The 16,663-nt window shown below is 53.0% G+C and overlaps 1 protein-coding gene and 1 long non-coding RNA gene across 12 annotated transcripts in view; both read left to right on the top strand.

The window, feature by feature from the left end:
* Positions 1-8,127, top strand: part of LOC100624156 (CD99 antigen) — a 37,947-nt gene extending 29,820 nt beyond the window's left edge. For 4 of the 8 annotated variants that reach the window (XR_014836190.1, XR_014836191.1, XR_002340897.2 and 1 more), the window contains exons 9-10: positions 3,914-3,970; positions 5,662-8,127. This is a non-coding gene — a long non-coding RNA (CD99 antigen). Of the gene's footprint in view, positions 1-789; positions 2,932-3,413; positions 3,971-5,661 lie in introns of those variants that run through there. The other 4 variants (XR_014836189.1, XR_014836188.1, XR_014836186.1 and 1 more) reach the window with 3 other exon arrangements.
* A 7,569-nt stretch (positions 8,128-15,696) lies between these two features.
* Positions 15,697-16,663, top strand: part of LOC102166402 (Xg glycoprotein (Xg blood group)) — a 39,854-nt gene continuing 38,887 nt past the window's right edge. For all 4 annotated transcript variants that reach the window (XR_014836205.1, XR_014836206.1, XM_085009070.1 and 1 more), the window contains exon 1: positions 15,697-15,834. Coding sequence is in view for 2 of the 4 variants with exons in the window: in XM_085009070.1 (XP_084865196.1) it covers positions 15,774-15,834 (61 nt within the window). In the remaining 2 variants the exon portion in view is untranslated. The remainder of the gene's footprint in view (positions 15,835-16,663) is intronic.

The raw sequence follows: 16,663 nt of genomic DNA on the forward strand, positions 1-16,663 counted from the left end.
TTCCCAGGCTAGGGGTCGAATCGGAGCTGCAGCTGCAGGTCTACACCACAGCCACAGCAACACTGGATCCGAGGTGTGTCTGCAACCTGTGCTGCAGCTTCCAACAAAGCTGGATTCTTAACCCACTAAGCGAGGCCAGGGCTCGAATCTGCATCCGCATGGATACTAGTCAAGTTCCTAACCTGTGGAGCCACACTGGGAACTCCCAAATAGTTACTCTCGCTATAAACTTATTTAGGAGGGCCTCCGTGTTCCGTTTTGTCGAGAAAGTATGAAAAAACACCTACGGTCCATGAAGTTGGGCAGCTCTGTCTCTTTATCCTAAAAGCTGGATGTTGTGGTTCTTGGCATTTTATGTGGTTTTCTTCTAAGCCGTGGAGGCTGGCTTCTTCCCAGCCATTTGGGGCATGAGCACTGGATGTGTGTCTTTGTGGTTTTTTGTGGGTTGGCTTCCAGCTTGGATGGCAGCGTCGGCGTCCTGCTGCTGCTCCTGGCATGGCCAGCTGCTTCCCTCAGCCTTGGTTGCGGCGGATTCTGGAGGCAGGGGTGGCACGTCCTGTCCTGTTCCCTCTCTCTTCCTCCTCCCTTTCCCTGGACCTCCTTCCCCCTCTTAAATCCAGTGTCCACTCTGAGCCCGCCTTCCCGTCTGATCTGCCAGCCTCTCTCCCGACCGGCTTTCTAACAGCTCACTGCTGCTGCCACCGCCACCACCACCGCCGCCGCCCGGAGCCTGGGCAGGTGCCTGGCGCAGGAGCGTTTTCATTCTCCCTTTCCGACCTTCCGTTTCAGATGAGTCCAAGATCTAGGGAGGAGCCGAGCATCCCGGGCAGGCCGCCGGAGCGTCCTTGTGATCCGTGTGTGTCCACAGAGACGCAGAGTCGAAGGCAAAACCCTTGCCGTGTGTCCTTTTCTGTAGGAAAGCTGCCAGGCCGATGAGTTTCCCCCGGATCAGATTCCAACCCTCGCCTCCCCTGTGCTTTTGTCCTCACATCCCGTGTGGCTTTCCCCCTTCCCAAGGCACAGGCGCTTAGAACGTTCTGTTTCCACGCACGAGTAGCTTGCGAAAAACGAAGGGAAATGCAGAGGTCTCTAGAAGCAGAAGCTAACAGAAACAAGGGGGACGTCCCTGCATGAACCAGGTCCATCCTCCGTCCTTGTGGGGTGGGGGTCCAGAGGGGGAGGGAGGGGCAGGGGTGGGCAGCCACCGTCCTCCCTGCAGTGTCCTGGGAGGAGCGCCCGCCAGGGTCAGAGGCTGGGATCCTCCCCGGGCCACGAGGACCCGTTTAACCCTCCGATGGCACAGCCTTCATCTGCATGAAGTGTCTCCTCTCTTCTTGCTCTGGTCCCTTTTTGCTCCAATCTGTGAATGTCCCAGTTCTCCGTGGGCCAAAAAAAAAAGTAGTCGGCGTTTTTAGGAATCACCTAAAAATCTCGGGATGCTAGGCTTCCAGGGTGGGTGGCAGGTCGTGACGGGAGGGGTCTTGCAAAGTCTGGCATCCCCGGCATCCCCAGAAGCCCAGACAACGCCGAGGGGCTCTTGCAGGTCAGCCCGCCTCCTCCTGGGAGGAGTTTCCCTCTTCCGACCTTGTGCGGAGGGTCCAGGGGAATGAATGCCCCTTCCTGAGACGCGATGGCGGGTGGGGACCTTGGGGGGGGGTGAGTCTCGGGAGGCGACTGTGACAGCCGTGCCCGTGGCTGTGAGCTGTGATCAGCCTCCATGGGTCACTTCGGCGGCCGTCGGGTATGAAAAGAAGGGTCCCCGATTTCACGGTTCTTCTGCTCAAATGTCCCTGTGAGCACGGGGGTGGCTGTCAGGCGAATCTCTCGGTCCCAGGGAAGACGTGCCCAGTGTAAGGGACAGATCGGATGCTGCCGGTCAGTCGTCCACCTCCCGCCCCCACCCCCGGGGCCAGGCGCGGTCCCCAGGGCTTGCCACGTATATACATCGAGTCCCCAAGTCTAGAGACCTCCGCAACGTACCGTTGCTATGGTTCATTTCACGGGCCTCGTGCTTCCTCACCTGCAAGAGAAGCTCCCGGGTGGCGGCGCCCTTGGCCTTGTAAGGGTTGGGGGGGCGGAGGTGGGGCGAGGTACCCAGTGCAGCCCAGGCTCCCCTTAAGGGCACTTGGGGTTGGGACGGGCGCTGGGGCACTGGGACCCTGGCTCTGTCGCCCTCAGCACAAGCCTCCAGCTCAGCTCAGTGGGGCCCGCAGCCCCGGCTGAGCATCTTTTACTGAGTGACTTCATTTTTCTCTCCTTCCTCCCTCCCTTCCAGCCTCCGTTCTTTCTTTTTTCTCTTTTTCTCTTTCTTTTCTTCCGTCTCTTTTTTTTTTTCAGTTTCTTTCTTTCAATCTCTTCCTTCCTTCCTTTTTCTTTCTATTTCTTTCTCTCTCTCTCTTTCTTCCTTTCTTTCTTTCTTTCTTTCTTTCTTTCTTTCTTTCTTTCTTTCTTTCTTCCTTCCTTCCTTCCTTTCTCTTTTTTCTTTTTCTTTTTTTCTTGTCATCTCCTTCTGACACGAACGCCTCCTTGGGGTTTCTTGCCACAGCAGCTGGAGGATGCCCCTCAGTCAATCACCCAGCGACTTCCCTGCCAGCAGAACAGGTGCCACGCGTGGTGACGCACCTCTTTTTCCTCTTTTTTTGTGTCTCAGAGCTTTGGTCTCTGACTGCGGTCTCCGTTGGTGCTTGGGGGAGGGGGACAGCTGGCAGGACCCGCTGCCTGTGGGCGGCGCTGTGTGTTTCTGGGACCTGGGTTCAGAGCAGTGTTGGGGTCCCCGTGTGGTCCTAACCTCAGACGATGCCTCTGAAAGCTTCGAAAACGGGGAGACGGTTGTCCTAGATCCTATGAGCTAACTGAGTCCACTTCGTGTCATATGTGCTTATGTCTCGTCCCCAGCCCTGCAGTAAAGAAATAAACATGTTTTGACTGGGACTCTCTCCTGCGTTTTGAATTCTGTTGCTTCGGGCGGGGTGCTCGGAGAATGTTTCTGGGCAGGCTCCACTTTGCGATGATGGGTGTTGGAAAACTTCAAACAGCAATTTGGAAATAGGAGTTCCCGTTGTGGCTCAGCAGGTGAATTAAGGACCCGATGTTGTCTCCGTGAGGACGCGGGTTCGATCCCTGGCCTCGCGCAGTGGGTTAGGGATCCAGTGTTGCCGTGAACTGTGGTGTGAGCCACAGAGGCGGCTCGGATCCTGTGTTGCTGTGGTTGTGGTGTAGGCCGGCACCTGCAGCTCTGATTGGACCCCTAGCCTGAGAACTTCCATATGCCTCAGGTGTAGCACACACACACACAAAAAAAAAAGTAATTTCATTTTGTCACCTAAAGTCTAGCTTAACCATATAAAGAATAAATGTTTATTTTATTTTGTCATCTTTTTAGGGCTGCACCTGCGGCATGTGGAGGTTCCCAGGCTAGGGGTCGCGTCGGAGCTGTAACCCCTGGTCTACACCACAGCCACGGCCACAGCCACACCAGATCCGAACCTCGTCGGCAACCTACACCCCAGGTCATGGCCACACTCCCTTGCGTAACCGTGAATCTGGTTTCCAAACTCTGCACATCTGTTTCGGTTTTGTAAGTTCTTTTGCTTCCGTTTTTGTTAAATTCCACGAACACATGATCTCATGTGATGAGGCTGCTTCTCTGCCTGACGCTTCAGGGGGTACGAGATGCTCGTTCCAGGTCCATCCGTGGTGCTGCACGGAATGTGAAAATAAAAATAGACTGAAAAAACCCAGGGGCAAACGGACTGGACGCCTTGAAGGGTCGTTCATGCCTTGATGACCAGGGTGGTCCTTGGCTTTGGGGGAGGGCTTGGGGGGGGGGAGGGGCCGCTTTGGCCTGAGAGGGACCCTGAGGGGGGCTTCTGTTTGTACTCACCTGGGGTGGGGGTTCTGTGCTTGCTTTCAGCTGACCAAGGCGAAGTCAACATGGAGAACCGCCAGGGCGCCAACGCCGAGCCACCAGGTGAGAAGGGACGGGGGTGTCACCGCCCCCAGCCTGTCTGTCTGACCTCCGCCCCCTGCTGTCCTCCGATCCCGCTTCGTGGCCTGGGATGGTATCCTTTGTAGCTCAAAGCTTCCCCCGAGGGGATTTGTTCAGGAAACGAGATACATACAGAAACATTCTGGGGCTTGAGGCTTCTGATGAGACCTAAGTTGGCTTCACTTCTCTTTGCTTTTTAGGGCTGCACCTGCGGCATATGCAGGTTCCCAGGCGAGGGGTCGAATCCGAGCTACAGCTGCCGGTCTAGACCACAGCCACAGCCACAGCAACACTGGATCCAAGCCACGTCTGCAACCTACACCCCAGCTCATGGCAACGCTGGATCCTTAACCCACAGAGCGAGACCAGGGCTCGAACCTGCATCCTCATGGATGCTGTGTCAGGTTCTTAACCCGCAGAGCCGCAGCAGGAATGCCTCACGTTCTCTTTAAATGTCTGTGATGGTCGTTTTCTAAGTGGCGCCTGGTGGCTGGGTGGCTGGATCCGCAGCTGGCCGTCACGTGTCTTCTGAGATGCTGCTTTGGGTCACGTTCTGCCGTCGCGTTTACAAAATCCTGCCAAGCAGGTGCAGAATTGGATCAGGAGGGATAGTTTACAATTCTGGATGCTTCTCGGGGCCAGGAGCACAAGGTCTGTAATGAGGACCACTTTTGAAAATGGCAGGAAAACACAAAGTCTCTGTCTCTACACCTGTGTGTGTCTTTCTTCATTGGTGAGTCTACGTGGACACCCACTCCCTTGGCCGAGAAAGGCCACGTCTGATGAACAGGACGCCCGTGGAAATGAGCTGCGTTTTGAATAAAATGCTAAAATAGTTCGAATGCCAACATTGGAGCCTTTTAAAAAGGTCCTGCCTGGCTCTCTGCCCTTGCAAACAAGGCGAAGATGTATACATTGAGTTTGTCAGGACCCCAAAACGCCACATAGACCTCGAAAACCTAAATGCACTGCTCGGAACATCAGCCTCCACCCCCCCTCCTCCCCGGCCATGGTTGTAAATTAACAAAGCCGGCGTACCCCCATTTGGAAAATTATTCCTTCTGGAATTGGGTACCTTTCTGACCATGTCCGAGACGTCCCTGGTACAGCGTAACTTCTCTGCACGTTTCTTTCACTTTTCCCAAAGAATTTATTCTTTTTTTCTAGGTACCGTTGCATGGGCGCAGGCCATGTATTGAATTTTTTGCCCCCTAGCCCTTTGATGTCGTTTTTGCTTTTTTTCCATGAGATTCTGAGCCCATTGATCTTTTTTTAAAAAAAATAACTTTTTATTTGTTATTTATTTATTTAGTCTTTTGAGGGCCGCACCCGTGGCATGTGGAGGTTCCCAGGATCTAATCAGAGCTGTAGCTGCTGGCCTGCGCCAGAGCCACAGCAACGCGGGATCCGAGCTGCGTTTGTGACCTACACCACAGCTCATGGCAACACCAGATCCTTAACCCAGTGAGAGAGGCCAGGGATCGAACCTGCAACCTCATGGTTCCTAGTTGGACTCGTTAACCACTGCGCCACAATGGGAACTCCCCATTGATCTTTTACAGGGATAGAGTCACCTGCCTCTGGGGCGTTGCAGGTGCAGGTTTGCGCGCGCGTGGAGGGGGCGCCGGGGACCTCGCGTGCATGTACATTGTGCTGTTGTCTCGCCCTGGCAGTGCAACAGACGCTTCTGGAGAAATAGAAGACGGGCAGCTAAGCAGCCGCGTTGGCAGCAGGATCGCCAGCTTGCCTGCTGGGCGCCTCCCGACGGCCTGCCTGCGGGGGGCTGAGCAGCCCCGCCAGGAACAAGCCCCGGCGAGTTCGTGCCTTTGCCCAAGGGGATGCCACGTTTTAACCCTGAGACGCGTCCGCCACCACCGTGCCCGGGGGGATGAGTTCCGCCGAGGTCCGCATCCAGAGAGCACAGGACGCTCACCTTCGCCACGGCGCTGCAGGATTCCCTGGGGAATGTGAAGGGCTCAGCCCCTGTCACCAGGTCGCCGTCGTTCGAATAGCCGCCCCGCTCAAGTCCCCGCAGACCGGAACGCTGCGCTGTTCACCCATCGCTGTATTAAATGCGCCTGAACCTCCCCGCATCCGGGCCTTTTGTAGAACGAGGGAAGCCTTTGGTTAGTTTCCTCAAGAAAAAAAAAATAAATTCTTTTATTGATGAGGACTCCCCCTCCCCCGCCCCAGACGAATAAAAAGAAATGAGAAACCCACGTCCTTTTTACGTGAATGTTCAGCCATGGAGGCCCTTGTAGAAAAGGCATGGAAATGAATGGGGTGGAGACCTGGGTTCTGTTTTCTGGGGCCGTCAGACAGATGATCCCCCTAAGTGCTGGCTCCTCTGTGGGCTTTTCTGAATCTGTTTCCTCCGGTGGTCACGTGGGGAAAGGTATTTCTTATCATTCAGATACGCTAGTCAATGAGATACTCCCCTGGGCGAGATGCTCCCCTCAGCCAGATGCTTCCCTGAATCAGATACTCCCCTCCGCGAGATGCTCCCTTCAGCCTCATTCCGCGTTTTGATGACGTGGCTCGTTGCGTCATGATGTGTGAAAAAGAGGGCTTTTGAAAATCATTTGGAACTTCTCCATAAAGACGTCATGGGTTTCGAGTCCAAGGGAGTTTGCATCACCATAAAAGAATGTATTTAAGGGCTGTCAGGAGACGGTAGGGACAGCAGGGGGGTTGTTGAAAGCCTGTGTCATAACGTGTGTTTGACCAACCCCCTGGAGCTGTGGCCAAGTCTTTGCTCTCCAAATGCTGCAAGGGGTATCTTTATTTTTTTTTTTAATTTTTAGTATATATTATTTCAAAATGCTTTGCACCGGACTGGCACAACAATACCCATTTAATAAATGTGAACTCTCATTTTTAAAGGGGACTCAAGCATCCATATGTTATCGGGCTAGAAGTTTTAAGACCTTCTCCAATCCAATGGGTTATATATTCCTCATTTCTTAAATTATTTCTCTCTACCTAAGAGTCTGTATCCAAGTTCTTTTCTTTTTTCTTCTCTTCCAGTCCTTTTTTATTTTTAAATTTGATTATTATAATTGATGTACAGTGTTCTGTCAATTTCTGCTGTACAACAGAGGGACCCAGTTATACATATATATATACACACATTCTTTTTAGCACATAATCTTCCATCCTGTTCCATCACAAGTGATTAGATAGAGGTCCCTGTGCTGGACAGCAGGACCTCATTGCTTATCCACTCCCAATGCAATAGTTTGGGACCTCCCCGTCCATCCCACTCCCTCCCCCGCCTCCCCCTTGGCAACCCCAAGTCTGTTCTCCACGTCTGTGAGTCTGTTTCTATTCTATAGACAGGTTCATTTGTGCCATATTTTGAATTCCAGATTTAAGTGACATCCTGTGCTATTTATGTGTCTTTCTCTGTCTGACTTACTTCATTTAGTATGAGAATCTCTAGTTCCACCCACATTCCTGCAAATGTCATTCTTTCATTCTTTTTTACGCCTGAGTAATATTCCATTGTGTCTATGGACCACATCTTCTTGATCCATTCCTCTGTCGATGGACATTTAGGTTGTTTCCATGGCTTGGCTGTTACAAATAGTGCTGCATGGATCTTTTGCAGTGAAAAATTTGGTCTGGATAGATGCCCAGGAGTGGGATTACTAGATCCTATGGTAGTTGTATATTTAGTTTTCTGAGGTTGCAAGAAATATCCTATCCACATGATTGTGGGTCTGTGCGTTGCATTAATGCCCCCTGAAGTGGGTTTTGTGAGACAAAAAAGCATGTGGATGTTTCATTTTTATGCCCAATCACCCCCCAGAGAAGTTGTGCAAATTTGGAGTCTTGCCAGTCGTGGCTCAGATCTGTTTCCTTGCGGCCCTGCCAGTTTTCGGACCAATCTCTGAGTTGAAAAACCATATTGAATCCACTGCGTTTGCATTGCATTTCTCTGAACACAAGTCAGTTTGAGAATCTGTGCATGTGTAAGACCTATTTGGTTTCCATTTTTGGGAGAAGTGGATACATACCTTTTGTCCATTTTTTAGTGTTTTATTGGTCCTTTTCTTGTTGATTTGTAGGAACTCTTTACATGTCAAAGATTTGATGGTGAAGTAGGTAGCAAATAAACTTTTTCACTTTATGCTTCACTTTTTGATTCTGAAGTGGTATTTTTCCCCATTCACTTTAAAAAAATTTTTTATTATAGCTGATGTGCAATAGTCTGTCAATTTCTGCTGTACAGCAAAGTGACCCAGTCATATATATACATTCTTTTTCTCATATTATCTTCCATCCTGTTCTGTTTTTATTCTTTTTATGCACTGAAGCTAGTGAGTGGTATTTTTTTTTTTACAAATACAATCTTTTTATTTAAAAACTAGAACTATTTCTATTTATACTTTTTTTAATTTTTAAAAATAAATTTTATTGGAGTCTGGTTGATGGTGTGGGGGCTTGCTGTCATGCCTAGAAAGGCATCAACCGCACTGATTTTTTTTTTTTAAATCTTTTGTCTTCTAACACGTTAAACGTTTTCTTAATTAAAATATTTGATCCCCTAGGAATGCATGCTGGTGTCGGGAATGAGGAAGATATTCCTTGATACATAGCTTTTTAAAAACCAAAACAAAAACCTGCCATGGAAGAATGTGAAATAATTATTAAATGGTTAATGCACTTTTTCCACAGTGATTTGCAGTGCACTTGACATCACCCACGAAATTCCTGGACGTCCCAGGAGAGGAAATATTTCCTTATTCTTTTCCTTCCTATTGGGTCCTTTTCAGAAGAAGCTTGGTAACACCTGCCTGAACACCCAAAATACTTCTGCCCGCGTCTCCGTCTCGCAGGGTCAGGCATGGAGGGCTCAGAGAGGGCTGTTTTGCACCTGTTTTCCATGCACAAGGGTTTCCAAGGACCGCTCTCCCAACACCCATGCCTGACAGCAAACCCCTGCATCCGTCATTCATCTGCTGACAGGTGCCCGGGTTCAGCCGGACGTGCTCATCCACAGGTGGTCGGGCTCAGCTCCGGCCTCAGATGGGTCCCCTGGGTCGAGGGCCACCTGCTGATGGGTCTCCTGCTCCTTTTTTTTTTTTTAAAGGCCAAAGTCAGTTTTATTTAAAAAACAAAAGCAATGGACCTCATGAAGATACTCATACGTCCTCTACTAGCTCAGCCACAAAGTCCCCGCTTACTGATGGAGCCACGGGGATGGTTCCCAGGAGTGAGATCGTGATTCCCCCTAAATTCCCAACAAAGTAGCCATCGTTACGTTTTCTGAAATAGCTTTTTTCCCCTCGTATAAGCAATGCACGTTCATTATAAAAATACTTTGAAAACTTAGGAAAGTATAAAGAACACAATGAAAGTGCCCCGTGTCACCACCCAGAGCTCAACCTGTGTGGCAGTTACGCGATTTCTCCTTCCTGCCTATCTTTCTTTCTGCCTTCCTTCCTCCTTTTTTTCCAACCGAAGTTCTCCTGCTTTTTTTTTTCTTTTTGCTTTTGAGGGCCATACCCGCGGCACATGGAAGTTCCCAGGCTAGGGGTTCCACTGGAGCTGCAGCGGCAGGTCTACACCACAGCCACAGCAACGCCAGAGTGGAGCCGCGTCTGCCACCTGTGCCACAGCTCACAGCAACCCTGGGCCCTTCACCCACTGAGCGAGACCAGGGATCATTGTGGACACTGTGTCAGGCTCTTAACCCGCAGAGCCACCACGGGAACTCCAAGGGAGCCCAGCTCTGCGGTTCATGGATTGCCGTCTGTGTCTGAGCCTCATTTTGAATAGCCGGCAAGTTGAAAGGAAGCTCGTTTCCAACAACATCCCCTGTTACATGCAGTTTTCGTTAAAGGGTTTCCCTACAAACACACACACACACACACACACACACACACACACACACACACATGCAGGCACGCACCTTGTGCCTGGAAACGAGCCGTCTAAGCTACTTGTACCTTCATCAGCATCTTACAGGGAAAACAAAACCAAAACACCACAAATCATCAAGAGAAACGCACACTTTTTTTTCTTTTCTTTTTTTTTGTCTCTTTGCCCTTTTCTAGGGCTGCTCCTGTGGCCCATGGAGGTTCCCAGGCTAGGGGTCGAATCAGAGCTGTAGCCGCCGGCCTACACCAGAGCCACAGCAACGCGGGATCCGAGCCGCATCTGGGACCTACGCCACAGCTCACGGCAACGCCGGATCCTCAACCCACTGAGCAAGGCCAGGGATCAAACCCGCAACCCCATGGTTCCCAGTCGGATTCGCTCACCACTGAGCCACAACGGGAACTCCAGGGCACACACGTTTTTGAGGCTTCCCCCAAAGGTGGGAGATGTTGGGTTTCGCTTCTCCTTTTAGGTCTGTTTGGCATCAAACCAGCCTGTGTGGGCAAGTCCACCCTGCGTTCCCAGCCAGGATTCCTGCATTTTTGTCTCTCCTGCACGTATTCTGTGTGTCAGAAAGAGTCGGACCTTTTGCCAGTGAATTCTTTGTTCTTCTTCACTGCTTGGAGGGGGTGGCTTGGAAGGGTTCATCCAGGGGTATTTGGATAAATGAGGCCCCCAGCCTCCAGGCACCATAATAACCACAGCAATCATAATAACAGACTTTGTGACATTCGGAAAAAGCAGCGGCCTCCATCAGCAGACTGCTTTTTTTTTTTTTTTTTTTGGTGGAACAAAGTCTGAATGAGACAATGCAGGGGGACGTTTCCTGAAATGGGCTGGAGCTTGAACGTGACTCCTGGGGATTTGCGGTATTGCCTCCAGGTTCTTGGGGCGTGGTGGGGGGTGTGCAGAGCTGGCAATGGCGTCACGTGCCATCTTGCAGGCAACGGAGTCGTCCCGGAGCCCTGGCCAAGCACCAGGACGGTAGCGGGCATTTGGTGGGACGGCCCTGCTTTGACTTCCGCTCCTCATCATTCTCTGCCTCTCGGTGGCCGTGGGACCGCCTGGGACTGTGTTCCCGGGATGGCTCTGAATAAGAAGGCGTTTTTCCTGCGGCTCAGGAGATCCGCGAGCCCGGGCGGCCCCTTGGGAAAGGGCTTGCCTTCAGCTCCAACGCCATCTCAGAAACATGCAATCGTGTCTGATCCGAATCCGGATCAGAGGCAGGGGGAGAAAACCTGCTCGGAAGAGGCCCGTGGGTAGTTCTGGAGAAGCGTGCTGATGCACAGAGATGGGTCACTGGTGCTCTGGCAACGAGAGCCTAGTGGGAGCGTTTCGGGGGCCGGCGAGGGGGCTATTTCTGTGCTAGAAGAAAAATGCGTTCACTTTATCAGTGGCCTTTTTCTTTCTTTCCAAGAAGGGGAGCCACGTGCGTGTCCTGTGGCTGTAACAGGTGACCACAAACTGTGGACTTGAACCCACAGCCCTCCATCCTCCCCCACCCTGGGGACCAGACGTCTGAGGTCAAGGGGTGCCAGGGCCACGCTCGCTCCAGAGGCTCCAGGGGAGGGTGCCTCCTGCCTCTTCCAGCTTCTGGGGGCTCCAGGCAGCCCTGGGCTGGTGGCTGCCTCCCTCCCGTCTCTGCCTCCGTTTTCCCGTGGCTTCTCCTCTGTGTCTGTGTCTCCTCTTCTGTCTCTCAGGAGGACACTGTCCTTGGATGGAGGGTCACTCTGATCATCAAAAACTCTACAAATGGGAGCTTCCTGGTGGCTCAGTGAGTAGAGGATCCAGCGTTGTCACTGCTAGGGCTCAGGTCGGGGCTGCAGCTCGGGGTTGACCTCTGGCACAGGGAACTTATGCATGCCCTGGGCTCAGCCAAAAACAATAAAAGGTTGCCCCCATCTGTAACCATGTCCGAGGCCCCTGGGGGTTTGTCTTCCCATAGAGTTGCTGTCCTCTGATTAACAGGAGAATCTCGCCCTCCTCCCTGCTCCCTGTAGAGCAGAACTAGCAAACTCAAGCCCCCACCGGTTGGCATTTCCTCCCCAGGGGACCCAGCCCCAACCCAGGAGCACACATGTCCACTCCTACCTCAAGAATATTCTCCCTTTTCCTCCAGTGACGCTCACTCTTCAGGCCTCAGCTCTACATATATATTTTTTGGCCACCCCTGGAAGTTCCTGGGCCAGGGTTTGAATCCATGCTACAGCAGTGACCATGCCAGATCTTTAACCGCTAGGCCAGCAGGGAACTCCTCCCCTCAAAGATCTGAGATTTCCTGGTTTGGGATTTCCCAAAACACCGCGGCGGACATGAAGGGCAGATAAGGGGTTTTCTGTTTGCTTCTTTTTATTTTTTTGAACTCAGTGCATTTGATGACATTTATAGTTGTACACTGATCATCACAGCCCAATGTCATAGCAGTTCCATCCCAAATGCCCAGCCCAGCCCCCTGCCCCCAAGCTGTCACCTTTGAAAACCATCAGTTTCTCAACATCTCTGCGTCAGCATCTGTTCTGCAGAGAAGTTCATTGTGTCCTTTCGTTAGAGGCCACATGGAAGGGATAGCATGTGATGTGGGTGTCTCACTGTCTGACGAGCTTCACGCAGCATGATAATTTTTGGGTCCATCCATGTGGCTGCAAATGCCATGGTTTCATTTTTTTATGGCTGCGTAGTATTCCATTATGCATATATACCATGTCTTTTTTACCCACCCCTCTGTCCAGGGATATTTAGGTTGTTTCCATGTCTTGGCTATTGTATTTAGTGCTGCCATGAACAGTGGGGTGCATGTATCTTTTTGAGTCATACTTCTCTCTGGATATGTTTCTTTCTTTCTTTTTTTTTTTTTGTCTTTTTTGTCTTTTTGGCATTTCTTGGGTCACTTCTGCGGCATATGGAGGTTCCCAGGCTAGGGGTCGAATCAGAGCTGTAGCCGCCGGCCTACGCCAGAGCCACAGCGACGCAGGATCCGAGCTGCATCTGAAACCTACACCACAGCTCACGGCAACGCCGGATCCTTCACCCACTGAGCAAGGGTAGGGATCGAACCTGCAACCTCATGGTTCTTAGTCGGATTCGTTAACCACTGAGCCAAGATGGGAACTCCTGGATATGTTTCTTTTTAATCGTGTGTCACGGCAACCTTGAGTCCTCATGGCTGGAGCTGAGGACTTCCAGCCTCGTAAGCCTCCCTGTAGCCTCCAAATCACAGAACGCGGCCATCAAGGAGACCGAGGCAGCAGGTGCAAAGTGGTTTATACGTGGTCCTCTCTGGGCATCTGGTGGGGGCTGCATGAGTCAGCTTAGCTGCCATAATACATACCCTCCCCCCGCCCCGGTTCCTGGAGGCTGGAGCCTGAGCCCCAGGGGCGGGCAGGGCGGGTCCCTCCCAAGGCCTCTCTCCTGGGCATGTCAACGGCTGTCTCTTCCCCGTGTCCTCACAGAGTCATCCCTCTGTGCGTGTCTGTGTCCTGACCTCCTCTTCGTCTAAGGACCCCCGTCCTGGGGGATCAGGACCCCCCTCGTGACCTCAGCTACCTCCGTTCATCCCCTCTTGAAAGACCGGTCTCCAAACACAGCCCCATCCAGAGGTCCTGGGGGGTCAGGGCTTCCATGTATGGATTTTAGCAGGACAGGATTCAGCCCAGGACGGGGAACCGTCTCCGGGGTGGTTCCTTCCTTCCTGGGGCTGAGGGAGAAGGGACACTTTAAGGTAACTTCCAACAGCCCCTCCCCGTCCACTGTGAATCGTGCTCTCTTTATGGAGCCAAACGAGACCTGGTGGAAGGACGCGTCGCCTGGAGTCTCTCAAATTGGGCTGGGGGCTGTGGGAGGGCGGGTTTGGCATACGGAATACCCACAAAAATAGGGCAGATGACCGTGCGTTCGTACCGAGGCCCGCCCATCATCCACCAGATGGCACACAAAGCTCTGGTCTGGGTCTCCCTGTCAGTTGTGCAAATGCTAACCCGACACCGCCCCACTCCAGGGACAAAAAACAGCTGGGTGGAGAACACATAGTTTCCAGGATGCAGGAAATATCGTGACTTCTCTCTTGGGGGCTGTTGGATGGACATGTGCTTATTCATACTTGACTCAGAAACAAGGCGAGGAGTTCCCACTGTGGCTCAGCAGGCTAAGAACCTGACTAGTATCCATGAGGACACAGGTTCGATCCCCGGCCTTGCTGAGTGGGTTAAGGATCTGGCATTGCTTAAGCTGCTTGGATGAGGCTTGGATCCCGCCTGGCTGTGGCTGTGGTGTAGACCTGCAGCTGCAGCTCTGATTCGACCCCTAGCCTGGGAACTTCATTGTGCCGTGGGTTCTGCCCTAAAAAGCAAGAAGATTAAAAAAAAAAAAAAAAAAAAAAGGTAATATTGACTTCTCTTCAAAGTCCAGAGGATGAGTTATAGGGGGCACCTTCGTGCTTTGGGGTGGTCCCCACTGGATACCCCAGATGGGGGCTTGCTCAGCAGACAGTGCATCCCCCGGTTCTGGAGGCTGGAGTCTGAGACCCAGGTGTGGGCAGGCTGGTCCCTCCCCTGTGTCCTCAGATCCGTGCAGAGACCTTTATATCTTTTCTTACAAGGACCCTAAACCCATCACGGGGCCCCACCCTCATGACCTCACGTAGCCCTCATCACCTCCCAAAGACCCCACATCCCAACATCATCCCCTGGGGGTTCCGGCTTCACCACACAAATTGGGGGCGGGGAGTGACACACACATTCAGCCCCCTAGCTCTTGGCAACGTTCCCAGCATCCCCTGGAGTTGACCCCACAGCAGTCCTGGGCCTCTGCCTGCCCCCCACCCAGCCCCGCTCTTCGTTCCTCTCCTCCTGTTCCCTCCCTCCCCAGCCTTTAAAATTAGCAGGGGGCCGTGACCCTCACTGCAAGCCTGTCTGATCAAGGTGAGGGCAGAAGCTCCCAAGAGCCCCAGGGACCCCTGCGTCTCCCTCAACACCACGCAACCCTGAACTGCAATGGTCTCCTCCTCTGCGACCAGCGATTCGGTCCTTATAGCCCGCCCCTGGCTCAGAACAGGTGCACACCAAATGTTTGTTGAATGAATGCATGAGCTCCTCTGATATCCCATCCTCAGAGCAAGGCGGAAGCTCAAGACTTTATCATCCTGCTGTGTCCATGCCCTTGTTACCCGGCTCAGGTAGAAGGCAGGTGAAACGTGCGTCCCTGACACCAACCTCCCTGCCCACAAACCCAAGTGAGGTCCCAGGACCTGGCGTGGCTCTTTAAAGGGACAGGGTGTGCTCCTTGCAGAAGTGGAGATTACGCCTGGGTCTATGCCCTGATCTTTGCATGGACCCAACCTCCCTGCCCAGACTGATGGCCCCGCCACCCACACACCTAAGTGACGTCCCGGGACACCACATGACTCTAAGGGTACAGGATCTGAACTTGCAGAAGCAGAGATTAAAGTGGGGCCCTGCGCTGCCCTTGGCCATGGCCCAACCCTGGGGCCGGTGCTGCCCTGCAGGAGGGTTGCTGGGGAGGACCCGGGTGGGGGTGGCGGGGAGTGTCCGCCTGCGCGCAGGGTTGGCGCCTGTCATCTTGCTGCGCCTCCCTCGCCCGCGGGGAGCGGAGCTGCCAAGCAGGTGTGCCGGCTTCCCCAAGCCCCGGATGCTCATTGGCGCTGGGCGGCCGCCTGTTGCCCCATCATCCTGGGAGCCGGCTCCCCGGGACGGCCTTGGACGTGCAGGCACTCGCGCCACGGGGCTCTCGGCTCTGGGGGTTGGAACTGGGCGCGGAGCCCGTTGGACTCCGGAAAGAGCGCGCAGTTTGGTGCACACTTTCCGCCTGGAGACGTTGCGGGGCGGGACGGCAGAAGTCAGAGCATCGGCGGGATCCTCCGAGGCCGGAGGACGCAGCACGGAGGATGGCGAGCTGGCGGGGCCTCTTCGGGCTCACGTTCCTGTGTCTCCTGATGCGCGGCCGAGGTGAGGAGGGCTCGGCGGGGGGACAACTGGGTGCGTGGATGTGCGCTTCTCTCTGGTCGCTTTCAAGCGCCGCTTCCCAAAGGACTTCTGCTGGGGAAAGGGCGGGACCCTCCAGGCTGGGAGAAAAAAAGAGACAAGGCTGAGGGCCGTGATGGGAGAAGGGACGGGGCCCATTTGGAATCTGGGCACTGGACCCAGACGTGTAGGATGGGGGCTCACAGCCCTTCGGGGGGGGCGGGGGAGCACTTCCTGCTTTTGATCGCTGGGTGTGTCACCCTTGGAAAAAGGGAACCTCGTGGCTGGGGCGTGCTGGGATTTCAGTTCCTGTTTTAGAGCTAAAATGTTAGTTCTGGATTTCCCCCCGGGGAGCTCGGCGAATTAAGGATCGGGCAGTTGTCGCTGCTGTGGCTCGGGTTCGACCCTCGCCCCGGGAACTTCCGCCTGCCGTGGGCGCGGCTGGAAAATAAAATAAAATAAAATATTGGTTCAGTGTTTTCGGATGGCGAGAGCAGAGCTGAGTCAGGACTTGGTTTGGGGAACGGCTCACCCGAGGGGCTTTGCCCAAGGGCCACCTCCCTTCAGATGTTTTCATGTTTTTCCCTCTTTCTCCGGGTAGCAAAGAAAAAGCGTCGGAATTGTTTACGCTGCAAAGTTTAATCCAGGCTGCTGTCAGGATGCCAGGGTTGTGGTTTGTTGAACGGGGACAGGGCGGGACCTCGTTGAGAAGCTGTCATTAACCCGTGAAGTGTAGGTTGGAAGAGCCATCAATCGGAAAAGCTCCTTTGGTCCTTTTCATATTAAAATTCTCGGGGATGAAAGACTGTGAGGT

Source organism: Sus scrofa, chromosome Y (genome assembly GCF_054392235.1).
Source record: "Sus scrofa isolate SSC_HxYL_T2T_F1_AM1 chromosome Y, Sscrofa_HxYL_maternal_Yorkshire_Landrace_v2.0, whole genome shotgun sequence".
In the NCBI taxonomy this organism is placed as follows: Eukaryota; Metazoa; Chordata; class Mammalia; order Artiodactyla; family Suidae; genus Sus; species Sus scrofa.